Here is a 22,068-nt window from a genome sequence, read left to right on the forward strand (position 1 = left end):
CAGCCCTGAACAGATTGTCCAGAGAGGGTGTGGGGTGTCCCTCACTGGGGATACTCCAGAACCACCTGGACACAATCCCGTTCCGTGTGGTTCCCGTCTGTGTTCCCCGCTCCCCAGCGGGCCGGGATGAAGGCGAGCCCGGGGCTGGTCCTCTCTGAGCCCAGCAGAACCGCAGCCGCCGCTCCCCGCCTTGTGCGGGCGGCGGGGCCGGGAGAGCGCTGCGGCCGCTTCCAGCCCGAGCCGCCCCGGACCCTGCGGCACGGGGACGCGCCGGGCCATTCCCGTGCCGGAACCGGGCCATTCCCGTGCCGGAACCGGGCCGTTCCCGTGCCAGTCCCGGGCCGTTCCCGTGCCGGTCCCGGGCCATTCCCGTCCCGGGCCGTTCCCGTGTCGGTCCCGGGCCATTCCTGTTCCCGTTCCCGTCCCGTCCGGGGCGGGGCAGGTGCGGCGGGGCCGGAGCCGCCCCGGTGCCGCAGGTGCGATCGCCGGAGCGGGGCCAGCGGGTGAGGACATGCTGAGAAGACCATGAGCCAGCCCTGGGACGTGGGCCGGGCCCTGGCGCTGGCCGCGCCGTTCCTGCCCTGTACCTGCGGTTGCTCGGGCTGCCCGTGCCGCTGGTGGGGGCCGCGGCCGGGGCCCGGCAGCTGGCGGCGCTGGCCGTGCCCCTGTGCTGCCCGCGGGGCAGGCTCGGGGCTGGGCTCGGCGCTCACCCTCATCCCGCCCGCGGGGGGCACGGGCTGCCGCCACAGCCTGCAGCTCGGCGTGCCCGGCTCCCTGCCCTGCCCGCTGCCCTCCCTGCTGCCTTTCCTCTGCTCCGGCCGGTGCCCACCGCAGTGCCCAGCCCCGTGGGCATCCCGGTGCCCGGCCCCGGCACAAGCAGTTCCAGAGCATTAGAGCCGGGCGCTCTGGCGCAGGCGAGAGCTGTGCCAAGGGGAGCGGGGACCTCACCTGCGGATGTGTCTGCAGCCGGCAGGGAGCCCGCTACGGGCAGCTCAATCTCCCAGGGGTTATGGGGCACGACAGGTGCCCTTCAGGAACACGGCAGAGGGGTTGAGGAAGGTGATCCAAAGGGAAAAGGCTCCTTGGACGGTCCCTCTGGCTGGACAGTGAAAGGCATTGATCAGCCGACACCGGAACCAGGAGGGCCGGCATCTCACGGATCTCCCTTCCCTGGGCTCCAAGAGGAAACTCCGAGCTCTGCTGCAACCGATCGTGCTGATAACGCCGAGGAAAGCCTAAATGCTACTGAGAGCAATGAGGCAGCTTTGTTTAAAACAGCTCTTCCCACGGTTGGAGATGCCCACGTCTCTGAAAACCTTTCAGACATTCGCGATGTCAACTTTGAGGCAGTGCAGAGCATCTCCCAGGGCAGAGAGTACCAGGTTTTTCTCCTTGTCCTGGGCACTGTGGTGCTTTGGGAGCTGTTGGCCGCTTCCCTGGAATGGACCATGGATGAGAGTATCTACGAATACCTGGACTTTGTGGACACCACGGACGGGTACGGGCGGCTGTGGCCGTGGGGTTCTGTGGGCACGGCTGACGGGGCGAGCGGCGTGTCTGTGCTGGTGGATCCGCTGGATTGCTCCCCCGGCGCTCCATCCCCCGCCTCGCCGTGCACTTCTACGGCTACGCTGTCCTGGTGATGCTCTCCCTGATGGTCAGCGTCTTCTTTCCTGGCCACATTCCCAGGAAAAGCGGCCGTGCTCCCGGGCTGGCCAAAGCGCTGTCCCTGCTGCGGGAGGACGGCCGGGCGCTGCTGTTGGCAGGCACCGTGTTCCTCGTGGGTGCTGCCAGCGCTGCCGGGCACAACTTCTTGCTGTGGCAGCTGCAGGACCAGGGCAGCAGCGAGCTCAAGGGGCTCCGGGTGGCCCTGGGACCGCTGGCAGAGCTGGCCCTTCAGCCCTTCTGGGGGGCGGAGGTGCTGAGCCTGGCCGTGCTGGCAGCGCGGCTCCTCAGCTGGTCCCGCTCTGGGCTCCCTGGGCAGCGCTGCCCGTGAGGGGCGCTGCGGTGGCGGCCGGAGGGGACGGCGGGGGACACGGCCAGGCCGGGCACGGGGCGCTCCCTGCTCGCCCTGCTGCGGGGCTGTGTGCGGGGGAGCCGGCCTGGGCACATTCCCAGGGGATTGTGGTGCAGCGCTTCGGGCTGCAGTGCTGCTCCAGCACAGCTGCCTGGGGCTCGGGGTCTGGATCTTCTTCTTCGTAATTGTCCCATCCAAATTGCCCCGGCAGAGAAAAATTAATTATTCCCGGCTCCTGACTGCTGATTCCAGTGAAATGAGTGGCTCTGAGGAGGAGAACGAGAAGGACTGGCTGGTAAAGGCTATAAAGGATGAGGGCTTTAACAGGAATTGGATACAGCAGCATGGGATCAACTAATCTGTACCTAAATCTGTGGGGTGGAAAGGGAACCTGGTATAATGATAACATCCAGAAATGACCATCAATTCTGAAGTGCTAAATATATACAGGTTATATCTGACAGGAGAGATTTTTATTTAAAAGACAAACAAACAAAAAGCCCAACAACCTATAAAACTTATTTTCGTACTTCATCGCATTCTACCTTTTTTGTAATTTTTCCTTTTTAACTTGATGATTTTGCTTCCAAAATCCCAAAAGGATATTTCAGGTGTACATTGGCTAAATGAATGTAGCTGAGTTTTTAGTCGAAAACCAGACTGGGATTGTTGCTGCCAGAGCTGCTGCTGAGGCTGTGAGTGACAGTTGTGACCTGGGCTGTGACACAACCAAATGGAAATTATTGACATGCTGCCAGCGCACAGAACTCTCCCAAGGTGGCTGTGAACTCTTTGCACTGTATACGGGATGTGAATAAAAACCTGGTTCATTTGTAAAAGGTTTTTCCACCGACCATCTGCCATGTCGTGTTTTGTGTTCTCAGTGGGCTCATGCTTGGAATCTGCTGGGAAAACCCTCCAGGTGTGCTCAGAGCCTGCGGCTGGCCCAGCCCACCTGGGCGCTTCCTGGTGGTCCTTCCAGGTGTCCCCAGCATTCCAGGTGACAGGAAGCAGCCTGGCCTCCCGCCTGCTTCACCTCTGTGGGCTGGGAATTTCCGGAGATCAGGATGGGATGTCCGTCCGGCCTGGCACTGCTGGAAGCTGATCCTGCCTGGCTCAGCTGGATCCTGAGCAGGGTGCTCCAGCTGCTGAGGCAGCCAGGCAGGGACAGCCAGGCAGGGACAGCCAGACAGGGACAGCCAGGAGGGCACAGCCAGGCAGGGACAGTCAGAACCCCAGAAAGAGAAAGGTGAATTTATTTCTGTCCCTCACGAACCAAGGGACCCCCAAAGCAACACCTGGGCACAGGTGCACAAGCAGAGAGCAGCACTCTGTCCATGCCAGAGAATTTCCTTCACACTGAGTTATCCCAGGTTATTCCCAGCTGAAAGCCACTGGTTTCCAGCCCTCCTCTTTTAACCCATTCCTGGCTTAAACCTCCTTACCTGCCTTGCCTTCACCTCCAAGGCACAGGTTTCAGCCCCTCTCCAGGAGGTAAGTTGCTTATCAATGAGAAATAGGTGGTCTGATGTCAACAAAAGATCTTCGATGGGATTTAAATGAGCTTTGGAGTTCCTTCAGCCACCAGCAAAGGCTGCTGTCAGTTGGTCAGGTATTCCTTGGTCAGGGAATCCTATCATTCCTGTGCAGAGGGATGGATTTTAATAACATCTGCCTGAGTGGCTCACAAGCCCCGAGACAGGCAGCTGCAAAGGGCAGAATGTTTATGGAAATGCATATTTAATACGGCATATGCAAATGGACTGGCAATGTGTCACCCTGCCGTGTTGTGGGCTCGGCAGGAAGTGCTGGAGACAAGGAAAGGACTCCTGGCTGATAATTCCTTTCTCTGTATGCATCGATCCTGCATTATCTGTACATCAGATGCTTTCAGGGTAATTAGCTCCCTCTCCTCCTGGCACGATCCTCCGTGCCAGCACAATGCTCTGCTGGAATGGCTCTATAGATAGAATTGTCCCCGTGCCAAGAATAGCTGGAACTTTTTATTAAGATGTTATCTTCTCCCAGGAATTCAAACACGAGTGGAGCAATTTTGATGTCAAGAATTTCTCACGGTCTTATTATCATGTAATACCTGAGGAACAAAGCGTGTTAATGGGGGATCTGCCTGCAGTCAGGCTCATCCCCGCACACAGCACATCCAGAGCCTTTGTGAGAGGCACAGAAAGAGCTGGAATGGTTTGAAATGCAGCTGCTGCTTCAGCTGCCAGCGCTGCCCTCGTTAGAAGCCGATTACCTGGGTGAGCTGTGCTCTTTTCATCTGCCTCAGCACAGCAGCAGCTGCTGGATTCCAGTTTCAGCAGGAGAAGCCCTGGAGTGACCTGGAGGTGCCTGTCCATCCTGGAGCTGTGGAGAGGGGTGACTCCCTTGAATCAGCACCGAATGTGTTTAATGGATTAATAATATTTGGGAAAAAACCCCTCTTATTGTGCAAGATTATTACACTGATGCTTAGCTCTGGGCATTGCCTTAAATGCTGCCCCTTCACAGCACGAGCACACATCCCCTAAGTAGGAGCAGGGAAAGATCCCATTGAAACTCCTCAGCCTCAGAATTCCAGGACCTGGGCGAGGGAAGAAGCCCAGGCTGCTCCTGTCCCTGATTTGCACTTCCCTCTGCACAGTGGATTTGCCCAGGAGGATTCCATCCAATCCAGCAGATCCAATGGTGTGTGAATTGCATCCTGTGGGTGACTCTGGACTGTCTGATTTACTCCCGTGCTTTTATTAGGGATAAAGGGAGCATATAAAATGCATTAAACTCAAGTTCAGCCCCCAGCAGGTCTGGCTGCTCACAGTGAAAATCATCCTGGAGAGTATTTGCCTGAAGAACTGATTAAAATATTTACAGGTTCATTTCCTCTGTACTGCAGAGTGACCAAAACAAGGTGAGTCACTGCAGCCCCGCTGGTTCCAGGCTGCTGGTGCTCATCATTTAATGAGTGAGAGGCAGGCGCTTCATGGCTCTCCTTCCTTGCACATCCAAACACCCAAAACAACCCCGGGGTGGCCCTGTCCCTCAGCTGGGAGCCTGGCAGTTCCTTACAAACCCAGGGCATTCCTGAGCAATTTCCTGGAATACGGGAACTCCCTGTTTGTCAAGGATCACCATTCCAGCTCACAGCCCACCTCCATGGCCTCATGCCTTTGTGCTGCTCCTGGCAGAGGTACTCCGACATTTTCAGAGGAGTTCTGGAGCAAGGTGCTGCTGCTGCATTTCCATCCCAGAGCAGCAGCTCCCATGTCCTCTCTTTTCTTCTCCTGTTTTTACACAGAGACTCCTAATTTTTGCCTTCTTATTGTGCTATCCTTGAAGAAGGAAGCACCATCTCTTTGGCAAGGGTTCTGCTTCAAGTCACTAGACTAGATCAAAAGTCAGGAGCTCCTCTTTGGCTGTTGGAGGTGCGAATTCCAAGATTTTGCTCAGGTTTGTGTTTCACTGTCTGGAGGTGAGGCCAGCAGAGCCCACGGGCTGGTTCTGGGCAGGGGCTGATCCCCCCAACCCCTCATGTCATTGTGCCCCTGCTCTCCAGCCAGTGGCACTTCCCAAAGTGCCCCTGAGCCCTTGGACCTGCACATGGGGACATCAGTGTCACCTACATCACATCAGTGTCCTGGCTGAGAAGTGTCCCAGCAGAGGACAATTGTGTGTCCCTTCAGTGTGATTTGGGGAGGGGGCATTGAGGCATGTCCCTCCACAGCTGTGAATCCTCAGCCAGGTGCTCCAGGAGCACAAACCCTGTGAGCAGGAGGCTTTGCACCCGCATCCATCCACACCTTGCTGTGCCCGTTTGCTGGGCTCAGCCTTCAGGATAGTGGCACTGGTCATTGCTGACCTGGCCAGAGAGGCAAGGCCACCAGGGTCCTGCTCAGGTGAGCATCCACCCCTGCTGCCACCCTGCTGGATTTCAGCCCTTGGAACATTGTTCAAACTCTCACTGTTGGCTTTTTCCATGGGGAAAAGTTGCATCTACGGGGAAGCGCAGCTGCCCTGGCTCAGCAGCAATTTTGGGGGCTGTTGAGTGCTGTGCCTCATTTGCAGCACCCCGTGTCCCCAGAGCCTGGGCGCCTTCAGTGCTGCGCCTTTGGGGGTGAAACGGCCCCAAAGGGGGAGGGACGAGCCCCGGGGTAGGGCCCGGGTGAAGCGGGGGTCGGAGGCTGCAGGTGGGGGGCGGAGGGAAGGGAGCGGCGGGAGCTCCCGCCCAGGAGAAGCGGAGCCGTGCGGTCGGAGCGGCGGGATCAGTGAGAGCCCCGGGAGCGGCAGGAGCAGCGGGAGCGGCAGGAGCAGCGGGAGCGGTGCGGAGGGAGCGCCAGGAGCCCCCGCCCCGGCGGAGCACGGCGCGCTGGGCTGCGGATGGAGGGCAGCCGCGCTTCTCCCCGCTACGGATCCATGGAATCCACCCGCTGGCCGCCGGCCGGTGCGGGGCCAGGTGAGCGCGGCAGGACCGGGACCGGAGCGGCACCGGAGCGGCACCGGCACCGCCCGAGCCCAACTTCCCCCGCCCCCGGGGCTTCGGGGCAATCCGGGCACCCGAGCCCCGGGAACCGGCGGCTTCATCCACCAAACGGAGCCCGGCAGGGGTCCCCGGAGCGGCACCGGCGGAGCCCCGCGCAGCGACCATCGGGAATGGGGATGGATGGATGGAGTGGCCGGGGGAGAGAAAGGACCTGCAGAAGGGGCTGTGTGGGACGAAGGGGGGCTGGAGGGGACGAAGGGCGGTAGGGGGGATGTCTGGAGGGACACACCGGGGGAGCACGGTCACATCTGCCATGCGCTGCCATGCACGGCTGTGCCCGGGGCACAGGAGGGCTCGCCCTGTCCTTCAGCGCCTCTGCCCCTCTCTTACCAGTTCCTCCAGTAGAACCCCGGGTGAGAAGGGCGGGGGATGCCAGGCAGGGGAATTGCCTTGAGCAGAGCCCTCGACCTTGGGCTGGGAGAAAGGGTCGCAGTGCTGGGCTGTGCGGAGGGGAGGCGCCTGCAATCCCTCTGCTCTGCCATCCTTTCAACTTCTCCCCTTCCCTGTTCCTCTCTGCACCCCCTTAGCCCCTTGCACACAGTGGGGTAGGGACAGGCCAGGGAGGAGGGATCAGCCAACTCCAGCATCCTGCTGGCTACTGCTTGGGGGGGGGTGTGGTGCCCATGAAGCTGCTCAGCCCCTGGGTGAGCTGTGGGAAGTTTTGGTCCTTTCCCATTGTGCCTTTCCCGGCAGTGTGTATCTTCCCCTACACCTCCCATGGGGCTCTGAGCACCTTTGTCACCCGGGTCCTCTGCTCCAGCAGCTGGGTGACATCGGGATGGGCCGGGGCTGGACTCAGGGTGCTGGGTATAGCCTGGACATCCCCCATGGGTGCCTGTGAGCAGGGCTTTGGTGGCTGTGATTTTGCTCGTTCAGTGCAGCTCTGTGGGCTCCCAGCTCCTGGGGACCTTGGCATGGGTGAGAGCTTTGGGACAGGTAAGAACCTGCAACAATCCCTGTCTGCTCTTTGGATGCTGCTCTGCTGCTTGCTCCCAGCCAGGAAAGCTCAGACCAAGCCTGTGCAGCATTGAGCTCCTTCAGCCTCTTGTCCTGCTGGAGTTCAGGCTGAATCTCCCCTGTCCCTGCTGCTGTCAGGAGCAGAGGAAAACACACAGCTGAGTTAGAGGCTTCTTGGGATGGTGCCCCCTTAAAGAGTTCTGACCCCTCCACAGGGGGATTCCCCAACTTTAATCATGAAGAAAATGGCTTTAAACTCAGCCTGCACTGTTGGCTGCAGTGACTCATCCCGGGCTTGCTGCTGGCTGTCCAAACGTTTTGCCCAAACCATCTGGAATGGAAGTCTCTGGCTATCACATTCCTCATTAGTGGAGGCCCCTCCCTGGGCTGGATGTGATGATTAAAGCATCTCCAAATTTCTGTCAAAGCTTTCTCCCCCTCTTTGGTTTGCCAGGCTGAACTGGTGCCAGGCAGGATCCCTTTGGCTCAGGCACTGTGGGGTTTTCTGTGTGGGGGGTTCTGTGTATGGCTGTGCTGCTGTGGGAGAGCTGTGGGACCGAAAGGACCCCTGGGCAGTGTGGCCCCACTTGAGGCTATCCCTGTCCATCCCCAAAGGGAGATTTGGATTGGGCTTGATCTCAGCTTTAATGAGCACCCTGCCTTGGGTGTTCCCTTCTCCAGATGCTCCCTCCCAGGGTTTGTGGACTTCATTTTCCAGGAGTTTTCTCCTGGCTCTGCCCTTCCTCTGCTTCTGCCCTGAATTTAGCAACTCCAGGGACACAAAGGTCCTGTCAGAGCTTCTTGTCCAGCACCGACTGCTTTGGGGAGCAGTTCATTGGAATTCCTGAGGCATGCAGAGTGCCAGGACCCAACCACAGCACCTGAAGGCACAGCCAGGGGCTGGCACCATCCAGCTGAGCCCTGCAGCCCTGGCTGGGCTGTGCTGTGGCCTTCCCACTGTCCCCATGTCACAGGACACTCCTGACCTGGTAAGTGTCCAACAAAAAGGTCCTTGGGAGCAGTGTGTGAGGGCAGGGTGGTGCCAGCCACGCCCGATGGGAACCATCCCAGAGAGGAGCCAGGAGCTTTCCTGTTCTTATGGGCACTGCCCAGGGGCTGGAACTACATCCCAGCCTCCTGCTGCAGCTGGGGGAATGCAACTCAGCCCTGCCACCTCCTCCCCTCCCAGCCCTGCCACCTCCTCCTCTTCCAGCCCTGTCACCTCCTCCTCTTCCAGCCCTGCCACCTCCTCCCCTCCTAGAAGTGTCACCTCCTCCTCTCCCAGAATTGTCACCTCCTCCCCTCCCAGCATTATCATCTTCTCCCTTTGCCTGCACAGGGGAGGATTCACCTGTCCCCCTGGAATGGTTGTGCCAATGACATTCTGGGATGAGAGGGAGAAGAAGGGATGCTGACAGCTATTCCAGCCCCTGGCATTCCCGCTGGGAAATCCCTGGCTGAGAACCTGGGCCCGGTGATTGTGCCAGCAGGGATCAGAGCCATTCCGGGTTATTCCCCAGCCGGGCAGTCCAGCAGTGACCTCACCCTCCCCAGCCCCGCCCCATGCTCCCGGGGCCGGTTGGTGTGCCCCTGGGGACTGAGGCCACAGGGAGCTCCGAGTTCATCTGTCTCTGTGTTTGTTGGCACATCAGGACAGCCACCAGCCTTGTCCCCCCAGCCTGGGCACAGAGGGGATGTAGCAATGCAGCGTTTGGTGACAGCTCTGGGGCCAAGCTGAGGTACAGCCCCAGGGAGTGGCACCCACAGGCACATCCCAGCTGTGCCACCTGCCCCTCCAGCTGTGCTGGTACCTGCACATCTGTCAGCATCTGCCGTGGGCCCCTGGGGCCATCCCCAGCTGCTCAGCTGGGTGCAGCTGCAGCAAAATATCCCAGACCAGAGGAGCTTTGGGGTACCAGAGCCCCAGAATGCTTGGGATGAGGGACCTCAGCATCCTGGTCCCCTAGCAACAGCAGTCTAGTCCCTTAGCAACCGCATGGTGATGCTGTAGCAGCCACAGGCCGGTCCCTTGGCAACCACGTCAGGAAATGAGGCAAAGGGAGGGGGCTGTGCAGAGCCCGGGCGGGAGATGCTGGAGAGCTCATCCGGCCTCACACCCTGCCCAGCCCAGGGATTTGTCTGTCCTGATCAAGCACTGGCTTCTGGGAGCATCCCAGGAACAGGGAATGAGGGACGAGTCATGCCCTGGCATCAGCTCAGTGTGGCCTTCCTGCCCAGGGAGGGGGACACAACCTCTGAGAGTTTCCAAACCAGAAACAGCAGAAAAACCTCTTCTCCAAACCACTCACGTGAATCCAAACCACTGGATTTCCACAGTAAACCTTCCCTGCTGGAAGCCTTGGAAATCTGTCCTACTCTAGGAATGATTTCCCGAGCAGTGTTACGTGATGGGGAGAGGACAGAGTGCAGAGTGTTTGGTCTTGTGCCTCACAGTTTGTCTCTTCCTGCCCTGTAACTCTCAGCACTGGCCTGGCTCCTGCTTGGAATGCCCACACCACACAGGCTGACATCCTCCAACATCCCTGCCTGGAGATTCCTGCTCCTGGAGCAGCTCCATGGCTGTACTTTCCCCTCTCCCTGCACAGGGAAAGTCCCAGGACTGCAGGAAGGCAAAACCTCTGAGGGGAGATGTGTCCTGTGAAGGTTCAGAGGAAGCAGACTTAGCCCCTGAAGGAGTATTTGGAAGGGCTGGAAAGTTTTCCCACAGACTGGCTCTGCTGCAGCCCCTGTCCCCAGCACGTGCCGGGAATGCCAGGTTAGCTGGGATGTGGTGAAGGTGCTGCTGCCTGGCACTGGTGACAGGCTCAGTGTTGTGTTTGAGAGCCAGGCCAGGGTGGGAGCTGGCCTGGAGCAAATCCTCAGCTATTCCCATAAAACTGGCTGGGGGTCCCAATGGGATCCACACAGCATCCACGAGGAATCCATGGGACAGTCTGGAGCAAACGAGTGGGATTTGTGTGTGTGAGTCCCAGAGGGGGAGGCAGAGCTGCAGGTCAGAGCCATGGACAGAGATGGGTGGGCTTTCATCCTGTCCATCCCTCTAAAATATAAATTACAGCCCCTTTATCCCAGATTTCTCTGTGAAGTTCCTGCCTGAGCAGGTGACCCCCCTTTCCCTGCCTCAGTTTCCCCAGGTGGGGGCTGGATGTGATTCTCAGCACTGCAGAGGGTGAGGGAGCTGAATGGGGGGCTCCACCCCAGTGGGCTGGGAAGGATGGGGGTTGTGATGGAGGGGGAGCAGCGGAAGGAATTTCACCCCTGTAACTCCTCAGTTCTGAGCTTTGTGTGCCCAGGGTTTGCTCCTGTCATGCAGGAGGAGGGTGCTGGGCAGGCTCAGGTCTCAGTGCTGGACATGCTGGAGGATCCTGTGGCTCTGCAAAAAAAAGGGACATTCCTGTCCTTGCCTCCAGCAGTTTCCAGCTCCTCTGGCCTCCTGCTGCTCGGAGAGGGGGAGACCCCTGGGAATGTGGGGCTTTGTCCCAGCACAGAGCCCGGCACGGCACTGGGAGCAAGGCACATCCTGCTCCTCACTGCTCTGAGGCCTCTGCTGGTCTCCTGCTGCCTCAGGTGGCTCCCATTCCTTTTCCAGAGGACGAGATCGTGTCCATGGCCGACTCCACTGCCACCATCGATGACATCGAGGGGGAGCTGTTCAGGATCGAGCGGATCCGAGAGATCCTGGTGCGCAGGGAGTCGGAGCTGCGCTACATGTGAGTGCCCGTCCCCCTCATGTGCTCCCTCCCAGGGACACCTCCTGCCCAGCCAGGCACAGCTCAGCCCCAGGGATCAGCAGGGCTGAGGCTGCTTCCCACCTTGTTTCCATTCCAATATTCAAAGCCTTGGAATAAGATTCTCCAGGCCTTTCAGACCTGAACCCCTGTGTTGCAATGGTGTATCGAGATTTCTCTCGATAACTCCGAGGGTCCAGCCAGCGGAGTAATGGCTTAAGAAAATAGCGAGACAGCTTCCCAGGATATGCTTTGTAAAATAAAGGTTTTAATAACAGCAAAAATAATAAACATTACAAAATGAAAAGAGATAAGCCGAGCACAGTGTACCAAGCACAGTTACACAGGCTAAGGCATTCCCAAAAAGCCTTGTGCAGCCTTTGAGCTGGCTGTTTAATACTCGATGGTCTAGGTGGGCTTATTTGGCTCTTTGCCCAATGAGATGGACACTAGGCTTTGAGGTGCACTTCCAAAGCCCTATCACTGTGTCTGTGCTGGGACTGAGCCAATTGCAGCAAGCAGGCTATAGAAAATTCTAGCTTAACTTCCTTATATGGAAACACCTGCTTGGGTACAGAAATGCACGACTACAATGGTGTCCATCAGCACTTGGGGGGTGTCAGAGGTTGGCACTGGCCAGATATTAATGCACTATGAATATATGTTTTTTCTCTAACTACTGTGGGATGTGATCAGGAACAGAGCAGAGCAGGCTTAAATCTTGAAAACAAAAAAACCCAAAACTTTATTACATTACATAAGAACAGAGACAGAAAACTCTTAAACACACACAGAGACAGAAATAAAAAACTTCTCAGAACATTTCTTCTCTTCTCCCAGTTTCTACTCCCCACACATTACTCTCTATAGACCAAACCTTTGGGTTTTAAATCAAACAACTACCACTCAAAAAAACCCCTAATCTTCAATTCAGCAAGGGAGAGAGGAGTCTCTCTTGCACCACAGACTGTTCTTCAGAAAACACGGGTCTACCCCTTATGTGTTTTCATGTCACCCGTGGCACCGCCCGGAGAAGTCTGCCAGGGTGACACTCTCTTTTTCTTATGTCTAGCGCTCTCACCGCTGTCCATAGGCTGAAGCTGTGTACAGGGCTCTTTTAAGGATGCTTGCATGCCGAGCTCTCCCCATTTTTTCCCCTTGGGGCTGAGGGTTCTAAGAGTAGGTCTCTCCTGAGGGCAGAGGGCGCCACCACACCCTCCCCTTTTCTTCTCTGCTCGCTCTACTCTTCAAGTGCCAGTCACTGTAGCAAAAGCAGGGGCAGCTCTATCCACCCAAAATGCAGTTTATGTTCAAAAGAGACTTAAGTTCAGTCCATGGCTAACATTATGCAAGAAAAGTCCAGCTCAGAAAGCTACTCCTCTCATTCTTTGCCCATCAGGTTCCTTCCAATCGTGCTTTATCATCTCGGTCTCAGGCCGCTTCCCTCTCTCTTTCAAAACTACCAGTCATGAGAATCAATGTCTAAGAAAAGTTTCTTTCTGCCAAGCAAGGGTTAACAGTTTCTATCTCTCGGCAGGGCTGCGGGCTCAGGCACTCCCAGGCTCGGCAACTCCCACGTGGCTGGGCACCTTCTCCCGGCGTTTGGGGGGGTGGGGGTGAGCACACATGGAAGGCACTTCCACAGTTTTCCACCCCTCCATCCTGGACAGGGCAGCTCAGTTCCAGAGTCATGTTCTATTCTCTTCTCCCCCCTCCGGGGCCCAGCTTACTTTAGTTCCACCGCGTGGTTGTCTTGAGCCCGGCCACGTGGCTTCCCCCTCCCCCACTCAGGCCAGAGCTGAGCAGGGGAGAGGAGATGTTTCTACAGCTGAAACCGGAACTCAAAAGAGACTGAACCCCCCTGGAGTCCTGCTTTTAACTCTTTGTGTCCTCAGAGGCGTGTCTAAACCTCTGAGTGACCAATCCAGGTGCCAGCAGAAAAGCTGATCACTGATTGGCCTGCCCACATCCCCCTAGAAAAATTGACCTCCCCCCGCAACCACAACAGGGGGACACAGGACATTTTCCAAGGGTATATCAGGAGATTTTATGTGTTTGGAGGAAAAGGCCTGACTACCATCCATAGTTCGGGTTTTTAATTTCACTGAAGGGCTGTAGTTAGCCCAGCCCTAAGATCACACCCTGCCAGCCCAGCACAAACTGGAATTTTGGCAAAGGTGACATTTCCTGGGATGAAGCACTTCCTTGTGCTGTCTTTTGTCCCCACTGGTCCCTCCACTGAGGGACCCACAGCCTGGAAATCCCTGGGTAAGTCCAGTGTCAGTGGAAGCTTTGAGCTGCTTCAGAGGCTCAGATTTGGAGCCCCTTTGAGGAACCGTTGCCCTGAACTCATTGTTGAAAAGGATTTTTGGACATGATCAGAAGTGTAGTTCTTAAAGGCTTTCCGTGGCAACAGTGCCTGATCTTCTCAGGTGCTGTCAAACTCCCAGCTCTGGTGTTTCCTTAACCCTTTGTTCAGCTTCTCCTTTGGGACCCAAAGGGAAATGTCCTGCAGAAACCTCATGGTGGGCTTGGCTGCAGGAATGATCCCGTGAGTGTTGGGACATGCCAGGATTGCCTGGCTGGGAGATTTGGGGTGCTCAACCTCAGCTATGCAGGGCCCAGGAGTGAGGCTGGGAAGGCTGAGGAGCTTCCCAGGGCACTGCTGCTGGAGAAGGGGGATCCCAGAGCTGGGCTCTGCAGGACAGGCTTAGAGAGGTGGGAAATGGGCTGCAAGGCCTTTTTTGATTCCCCAAAGTGGGGGGGAAAGGTGATGTTCAGGGTGGTTGGACTGCAGGGCTCACGGAGATGGAAAACTCTTGGGATGTGCAGCTGAACAGAGCAGTGGCCTCAATTAAAAACAGTGTTTGCTCCTTGTTGGAAATGTCAGACTAAAACACGCCAGCATTTCTGAGGTGTCTGTGCTCTGGAAAACAATGAGGCACCAAACACTTCTCCTTTACAGGGCAAAAGGAAAGGTCTGGAATTCCTGTGGGAAGTTCAGCTCCACCCCGGTCCCTCAATGCTCCCTGGGGCCAGCCAGGGACACCTGGCTCTGGCTGATGCTGCCACAGGTGCTTCTACCAGCAGGGGTAGAAGCAATCCCAGCCCCAGCAGGGGCCTCCTGGGTGCTTGTACCTGCAACCCCTCCTAATTTTAATTGAAAAGAGATTTTTAAAATTTTTTTATTCTCCCCGTCAGTTTTCCCAGAATTAGTTTCCATTTAAATGCAATAATCATTCAGCTCTCAGCTGACTGTTCATTTTCATTTTAATCAGTGTGTCCCCAGCAATCTCTGCTGTCCCTGTGGCCCCCGTGGTGCTCTGCACACCTTCTCTGTTACATTTCATGGTTCTACCTTTATTTAATTCTGCAGGAAGGTGGGATTAAAAAGATCTTTTTCTATGGCAGCAGCTTCCACTTCTTTTTGGATTTTGCTCTTTGGGATTATTTTGTGGGGCCAGGAGAAACACAGCAGCTCTTGCCTGGTAGATGGGCCAGGTATTAATAAGGCTTTGTTATCATTAAGATAATGAAACTTCCTCTCTGCCAACAACCAGCACCCCAACAAAACTCGGGGATGAAGTGGGCTGGCATTTCCCATGGAAGGGCAGGGAAACCTGGATCCCCACCACAGGCACTGGCTGTTGCTCTGGGGGTTTAGAACCTCTTCTCTCCCAGTTTTCCCCCTCAGTGGTTCCATTTGTACCTCTGCAGGATGGACGACATCCAGCTTTGTAAGGAAATCAGCCGGCTGAAAACAGAACTCCAGAAACTCCTGGCCCTGCCAGGTAAGGCTTTGGGCAAGCTCCCCGGGGGCCAGGGGAGGCGTGGCAGGGGAGCTGGGGCAGGCAGGGCCCAGCTGTGCACAGCTGTGTCCCCTCAGTGCTGTGCCCGGGGCCATCCCAAAGCCCAGCGTGGCCCTGGCAGCTGCCACGGTGCCACCGTGCTGGCTGTGCCAGGCAACCTTCAGCAAGGGGCAGAGCCCAGGTGCTGGTTAATATTCAGGTGCTGCTCACTTCAATAAACCTGGTTCTGCATCCAGATGGAAGCTCAGCCAGGCTGGGGAACATGCTGCCATAAAAAAAGGAGCTCCTTGCAAAACAGACTCAAATCTCATGGGGGCTTTTAATTTCAACACCTTCAGTCCATAAACCAAGACTTTCCCTAAACCATATCTCAGAGCAGAAATAAACTGGTCTTTTCTTCTACTGGAGAAATGAGCCTGGCTTTCCTTCATCTGCTTTGGGCTTTCATTTCTTGCCTTTTCTGCACTCCCAGACTCAGCTGAGAGCAGAAATTCTGCTCTTTTTGTCTTCTTTATAAGTTGACTCAGACCAGCCTGTGATGGAAAAATCATGCACATCCTTGTTGTTGTGAGACAGCCACGGCAGCCTTGGGTTTGGATAAAGACGGGAACACGTCAGTGCTTACTCAGAGCCCAGGGCTGCGGCTTGAAATGTCCCCAGCCAAAGTGCTTTTAATGATTCAGATCATCACCATGGTCGTGATGGGCTCTGACATCAGCCAGGGGGAGAAAGGGGCAGTGTTTGTCCAGTGAGACCTCAACCCTGGCAGCTTCTTCCTCATGATTGCAGGTTGTTAATTAACTGCGAATAGACGATGTTAATTAACACCAAATAGCTGGTGCTTGTGCACAGCCTGGTGCTTCCCTTTTGTGTGGCAGTCAAATGAAGCCACTTCAAGTGGCCCTGTCCCAGCAGGCAGGTGGGGGCTGCTCAGACACTGCCCAGGTGTCTCTGCACTAATCCAGGGCTGGAAGAGCCCGGCCCCCAGAACAGAGCCGATCCCTGTGCCAAGGAGATCATTTCCTGCAGGAGACAACAGGAAAATCCTTTGTTTGCTGGGGATGTTTTACAACAGGATGAGTCTGAGAGGTTCCTCCTATGTGGCAGCACCTGGATCAATCTTCCAACTACAAATCAATCCTTGGTTTAGGACCTGCTGAGACCCAGCTGGCTCCATCCTGTGAATTTTGCTGTATTTTCATTTAGCTGAACAAAGACTTGTGGTTGATCCAGTCTGGCTGGGCTGGTTTTGGAGCTGGCAGGAGAATTCAGACTTGGCATTAAGCAGCACAAACAGCCGGAGTTCCCACCTCAGGTGGCTCTCCATTGATGCTTCCCACACCTTATCCCTCTGTATCCCACTGTATCCCATTCCATACCAATTTACACAGGACAGGAATTCTGGGAGAGTCCCCCAGGCCTTCCCTCACTGCCCAGAGAGCTGTGGCAGAGTGGGTCCTGCCCAGGGTAGGTCAGTCAGGGGTTCAGTGACAACCAAAGGCTGAGGATTGCAGAAGAGCCTGGCAGACACTCGAGGCTGGGGTGGGAAGGGGTTTGGAGAGGGTGGGACCACCAAGACCAGTGAGGAAACAAGGCTGCAGGCCCGATGGATTGTGAGGGTTTCCGTGTCTCTGTGTGTGGGATAAACAGTGGGAGGTGCTCCAAGGGTAATGCTCATATTGGTAATTCCCTGGACACCTGAATCCCTGAATCCTCAGCCACAGACCCCGAGGTCTCTGGAGTCTCACCCAGCTCAGGGCCAAGCTGGGGCTCCCTGGGTTGGGAAATGGGGTCAGACACATCCTGGCTGTGGGACAATCCCAGCTGGCATTTCTGAGCTGGCTGGGCCCCGGTCACCAGCCCTGCAGCAGAGCTGGTGCAGGGCCCCACGGTCACCTGCCACCAGAGAGGGCATCTTGTAGGGTCCTTCTTGTGTTCTGCAGGGCTCACAGGGGTGCCTTGCAGGTCTCAGCCCCAGGAAAGTTTGGGAAGAAGCTAAAATTTCACATGTGATGACAGTAGAACTGTCACCTGCAGCTAGGGGGGTTGGGATGAGATTCCTGCTCGTTGAGCAGCTGGAGCCTGGATCCAGCTGCTTCCTTTGGGTTGGTTCTGCCCCCACGCTCAGACCTGAGCAGAACAGAGCAGGGCCTTGGCAGGGGGGGTGGCCCCTGTGGCTGTGAGCTATGCTCCCTGTGGGTGTGAACTGTACTCCCTGTGCTGCAGAGAACCAGAAATCCAACGAGGAGAAGCAGAGGGAAGAGGAGCTGGTGCAGCAGATCCACAAGCTGGTGGAAACTCGGGATTTCCTGGTGGATGATGTGGAGTTTGAGAGGCTCAGGTAGCTAGTGTCACCTACTGCTTGTGCTGGGGACAATGCAACCCATCCTCTGAGCTGTGTCCTGCCTTCCCAGAGCTCCTGGAGGCCTTGCTGCTCATTTCCCAAGCAGTAACCCAGTTCTTTGTCACAGGGAAAGGGAAGAAGACAAGGAAATGGCCGAGTTCCTGCAGAGCAAGCTCTCCAAAAACTACCTCCAGAGAGCAAGTGGGTGCTGTCAGGGTTTATTCCTTGCACTGAACCTCCCTGGTATTTGTCCCTTTTCCCAAGCACTCTGCCTCCATGATTTTACTGCCTGGGACTGGTTTACCTGGAGGAGGGTGGGGAAATGGAACGGGGGATGCTGGTGCTTGAGATCACATTGTGGGAAGACCTGGAATTGGAATAGATGTTAGGAATCCGTTTCCCTCCTGCCATTTCCCACCATGTCCTATGAGAATGGGGTTGGGGAGGGGATCTCTCAGAGCTGAGAGACTTCATCAGGCCCTTCAGCATTGGCTCACACCTCAGGTGGATGCAGGATGGGCACCACATCCTCTGATGTCAGCCACCCCCTTCCCTGGGCTCTGTCACCTCCCCAGGGTGGTGGGAGGCATTCCCAGCCCTGGGGACACCCCAGAGCACCCACAGCAGTGATCCCGTGGTGCAGGAACTGTGGCTCTGAGTAGGACAGCAGCAGCCCCAGGGGAGATGTGAGCCCCAGGCCCAGGCTGAGCCATGGTCCCCAGGCAGACCCAAATTCCTCTTCCCACAGCGTCTGTCCAAGAGAAGATGACATCAAGGGGACAGCAAACCTCGGCTCCCTACGTGACCAAGACAGGCCTGACCCTGCTCAAGGAGTGCTGTGGCTTCACCTGCTCCATCATGTAGGGCTGCCAGCCCTGGCACAGGACACGGCCGTGGTAGGGGCACATCCTGGGACTCTGGCATGGGCAGGAGGGGTTTCCTTGGTGCTGGCCCTTCCTTGGAGCTGCTTTGTTCTTCCTGGAGAGTCCTACAGGGATGAGCTATGATTTTGGGAACAGGGATTGCCCAGGACAGTGGTAGTGGCACAGGACAATCCTGTGACTGCTGAGCCAATCAGTTCCCGTCCTGTGCCAGTGGGTCAGGACATAACATCCTGAATTCTGTGGGAATGGCAGACCCACAGAGGTGCTGCCTGCCAGTGCAGCCTGCTGTGGGCTCCCCAGCTCGCCCCGGAAGGCTGAAGGGACCTGACAGAAATGGGGGTGGCATCCCCACTGCAGCAGCTGTGCCTGGCTCTGGCTGTCGCCCTGCCCTGTGCATGGCTCTGCTGCCAAAACTGAGCTTTGGAGGTGCAGACAAGGCCAGCGAGGCCTAAACAGCTTGGGCAGGGCTTCACCCCATGGGTGACAAGAACAGAGCTGCAGCACCTGACTGACCCCATGTGGGACAAGCTCTGTGTGAGGGGAAGGTGGGGGTGCCAGAGTCCAGGGGGTTGGAGCCTCTTTTAGAGGATTCATCTCATGCCAGGGAGATTTCACTGTGGCCAGGGGCAGCAGGAGTTCATCTCAGGGCAGTGGGTGCTCTGTAAAGCAGGGCTGGCTCCACAGGCCCTGGAGAAGCCACAAGGGGATCTGTGGTTGTAGTTCCTGCTTTCCCACCTCCTGCCTTGCACCCCAGGTCTGCAGCCAGAGTCCACTCCCTGCTCTCCTCCGAGAGGTCCAACGTCCATCTTTGCCCACAATTCCCCTGCAGCAGCAGCACTGAGGGCCCCCAAGCTGGCTGGGCAGGTCTGGGTGCTGGCACAGGGCCTGATGGCCCCACGTCCTCCACAACAGCACAGACACCACATCCCACCTTGGCCTGGGAGCTGTGACAGCAGCACAGGATGGAGCATCCCGCACCTGGGCTGAGGGATAAAAAACACTTGGAACTGCTGTTTGGAGAACATCTTACTCTGCCCTGGGAGTGTCCATGGGGTGGTTCCATCCTGGAGCTGATCCTGACCCGGAGCTGATCCCATACTGGACCTTTCTGCTCTTCCAGAGACTCTGCAGGGCTGCTTTGCTTGGCCCACAGGGATTTGCTTTGATCCACACACAGCAAAGGCTCCTCTCTGTCCTGCCCTCCCAGGGCCTTACTGGGACAGTGAATGACCCAGCCAGTGAGTTTGGTCGGGCTGAGAGGGAGCCAAAGGCCAGGAAGAGCCCTAGATTCCAGACTTGCCCCCTCTGGACCCAGCCTGGGTTGGAAGCAGAGCTGGTACAGGCAGGAGGACGGGCAGGGTCTGTCTGTGAGTGCCACCTGTGTCCCTGAGGCTTCTGAAGGAGGCTCAGGCTGCTCCCCTGGGCACATGGGACTGCTGGAACTGCTGGGAAAGGTGCCCAGCCCACAGGACTGACACTGCTTCATGTGCATTGATCTCAGCCCAAACCAATAAATGTCTGTTGGAAGCTCCGCAGGTGTTTTTCCTTCTGGGACCTTTTTAGGGGATGGCTCAGCTGTGACACAGCAGGGTGGCTAAAGAGGAACAGAAACCTGATGCTGAACAGTCAGGCTGGGCTTCGCAGCTCCCTGGAACGCCCAGAGCAGCTCCTGCTGCTGCAGCAAACCCCCCAACCCTTCCATTTCTGGCTCTGAACCACATTTCACTTCTGGAACCTCAGGGTCCTCCACCAGCCCTGACAGGGCAGGGGACAGCTGTGTCCCTGATTGTCCCTCACAGGACAGGGCACAGCCATGTCCCCAACTGTCCCTCACAGGGCAGGGGCCAGCCGTGTCCCCAACTGCCCCTTACAGGGCAGGGGACAGCCGTGTCCCCAGCCATCCCACACAAGACGGGGACAACCACGTCCCCCAACCATCCCTGACTTTTGTGACAGGTAGAAGAATTATAACAAAAAGGTCTCACACAATCAGGTCTGCTCTATTAAATGAATAGCTGGCCTGTCACCTCTTCTAAGTGTAGCTAAGCAATTTGCAAGTTCCCATGAGAAAACAGTCTTGGTATGAAAGGTTTGTTCACACAACAACATATTCTTTGATTGAAAAATAAGTGCATCCCTGTAAACAATAAAATCTGTTCCATGAGAACCCATAAAGAAAAAATATAAACAATCTGAATCTCATCCCGTACACACAAATCACCTTCTGACCAAAAAGTAAAGTGGTAAGAAAACTACCAGCCAATGGGTGTTGCACACTAAGTCTGTGAAAACTGTATAAAATAAGTGATGTGAATAAAGAATTGGTTTTTCCTGCATGAAAAAAATGGAGTTTCGGCTAACTTATTACAACATCTGATGACCCGAGGCGATCGCGGGAGGCACCGGGCGAGCCTGCCGCGGAAAAGGAGGCGGGCCCGGCCAGGACGGGACCCGAGAGATGGAACACAACAAAGCCGGGAACGAACAGCCCGCAGCGAAACGAAATTCAGGCAGCGAATACACAGAGCAGCGAAAGGCTCCGGCTGCGGGACTGCACGAAACACACAGAGACAAGAACCGGGCAGAACGGGGAGAACACGGGGATGGAAACACACACAGAAACAGAGAAACACACACAGAAACAGAGCAACAAACACAGAAACGAACCCAGAAACACAGAGAAACAAACAAACACAGAAACAAACACAGAAACACACACAAACAAATACACAAATAAACACAGAAACAAACACAGCTCCCGGGAAGTCGCCGCTCGAGGGGCTGAACATGGAGCGAGGAATGAATTGCAGCCACTGAGCCATGGGGAAACAGCGGTCCCAAAACCCGCGGTGAGTGCACGGGCAGAAGCGCGGGAGAGCACGGCCCGGAGCCGGGAAACAGATCGTGTCCCAGGAGAGGCGGGGCATGGCCTGAAGAAGCGGGGGAATAGCACGAAGCGAGCCCAGCCGCGATCGAGAACCGTGGGCCAGCCCCAGACAGCGGCCAGAAGGGCCGCGCAAACCGCGCAGGGGAAGGAGCGCGCCGCGGGACGACAGCCCTAGCGAGAGCTCAAAAATGGGATAAAACGCGGGGAATCGCAGATCGCGCATTTCGGCTGACGAAACAGCGATAAAACGTGTGTGGGCACTCGTATTGTGCAAACGGGATAAAACAGGATAAAAGGAAATGGCGAACTTTATTGCTATGGTGTACAAAACGCCTTTTCCGTCGAAAGGTGTGACGAGTTGGGGCAGATTCGGTTATCAGCAGCCATAGGGGAAGATATGTTAGCCACAAAATCGTTACCTACATTATTAGAAATTCTTTTTAAAAAATCACAGTCTGCTGAAGGGACCGCAGCTGCTGCGGCAGCCTCCGGCTCCACAGACCTCTCGGTCAGTACCTCCTGCGGCTGCAGGTCGTTTCTGTTCTCTCTACCCACAGACGATGGAAAAGGGACCTTTTAATTCCGTTTTTCATGTTGAAAAGACCATTAAAGACGTTGTATCTCCTTACAAACTGCTCAGTCCGGGCCCAGTGCAGGCGCCGTGTGGGGACCGAGCACAGCCAGGGGACGGCCCTGTGGCCGTGCGCCTCTGCAGAACGCTTCCGGCGGGACACAGTGTCCCCGGCGGCGCGGGGTGGCCGCTCCCGCCCCGCTGGAAGCCGCCGTGGCGATCGGTGGCCGCGGTGGTCGCGGTGGCTGGGCTTTGTCCTCTAGAAAGCTCCGAGCCTCGGGCACCGGGCGGTTCGCAGCTGCATACGGAACGC

At 56.4% G+C, this 22,068-nt stretch overlaps 2 protein-coding genes across 3 annotated transcripts; both read left to right on the forward strand.

Annotated features, from left to right (window-relative positions):
- The first annotated feature begins 525 nt into the window (after nucleotides 1–525).
- MFSD6L (major facilitator superfamily domain containing 6 like) lies at nucleotides 526–2,865 on the forward strand. The gene is given in 6 exon segments (XM_063409858.1): nucleotides 526–577; nucleotides 580–1,584; nucleotides 1,587–1,961; nucleotides 1,964–1,994; nucleotides 1,996–2,083; nucleotides 2,085–2,865. Coding segments are annotated over 6 exon segments (1,842 nt in total). The 3' UTR covers nucleotides 2,376–2,865.
- Nucleotides 2,866–6,255: 3,390 nt separating this feature from the next.
- Nucleotides 6,256–20,623, forward strand: LOC134557112 (bMERB domain-containing protein 1-like). 2 transcript variants are annotated; one of them, XM_063409771.1, is made up of 7 exons: nucleotides 6,256–6,467; nucleotides 11,122–11,242; nucleotides 14,978–15,051; nucleotides 17,296–17,410; nucleotides 17,541–17,614; nucleotides 18,162–18,309; nucleotides 19,052–20,623. In XM_063409771.1, the coding sequence occupies exons 1-6, from the start codon at nucleotides 6,392–6,394 to the stop codon at nucleotides 18,275–18,277; spliced, it is 576 nt and encodes a 191-aa protein (XP_063265841.1). In that variant the 5' UTR covers nucleotides 6,256–6,391; the 3' UTR covers nucleotides 18,278–18,309; nucleotides 19,052–20,623. The 2 variants fall into 2 exon arrangements, with proteins under 2 accessions (XP_063265841.1, XP_063265842.1); XM_063409772.1 differs by lacking the exon at nucleotides 6,256–6,467 and adding an exon at nucleotides 9,573–10,287.
- The last annotated feature ends 1,445 nt before the right edge of the window (nucleotides 20,624–22,068 follow it).

Source organism: Prinia subflava, chromosome 12, assembly GCF_021018805.1.
Source record: "Prinia subflava isolate CZ2003 ecotype Zambia chromosome 12, Cam_Psub_1.2, whole genome shotgun sequence".
Lineage (NCBI taxonomy): Eukaryota > Metazoa > Chordata > Aves > Passeriformes > Cisticolidae > Prinia > Prinia subflava.

What these genes read in the sequence shown, in the direction of transcription:
- LOC134557112 (XM_063409771.1), top strand. Translation starts at nt 6,392, where the DNA reads ATGGAGGGCAGCCGCGCTTCTCCCCGCTACGGATCCATGGAATCCACC. An exon ending in GAAACTCCTGGCCCTGCCAG is followed by an intron (nt 15,052 to 17,295) that starts GTAAGGCTTTGG and finishes CCTGTGCTGCAG; the next exon opens with AGAACCAGAAATCCAACGAG. An exon ending in GTGGAGTTTGAGAGGCTCAG is followed by an intron (nt 17,411 to 17,540) that starts GTAGCTAGTGTC and finishes TCTTTGTCACAG; the next exon opens with GGAAAGGGAAGAAGACAAGG.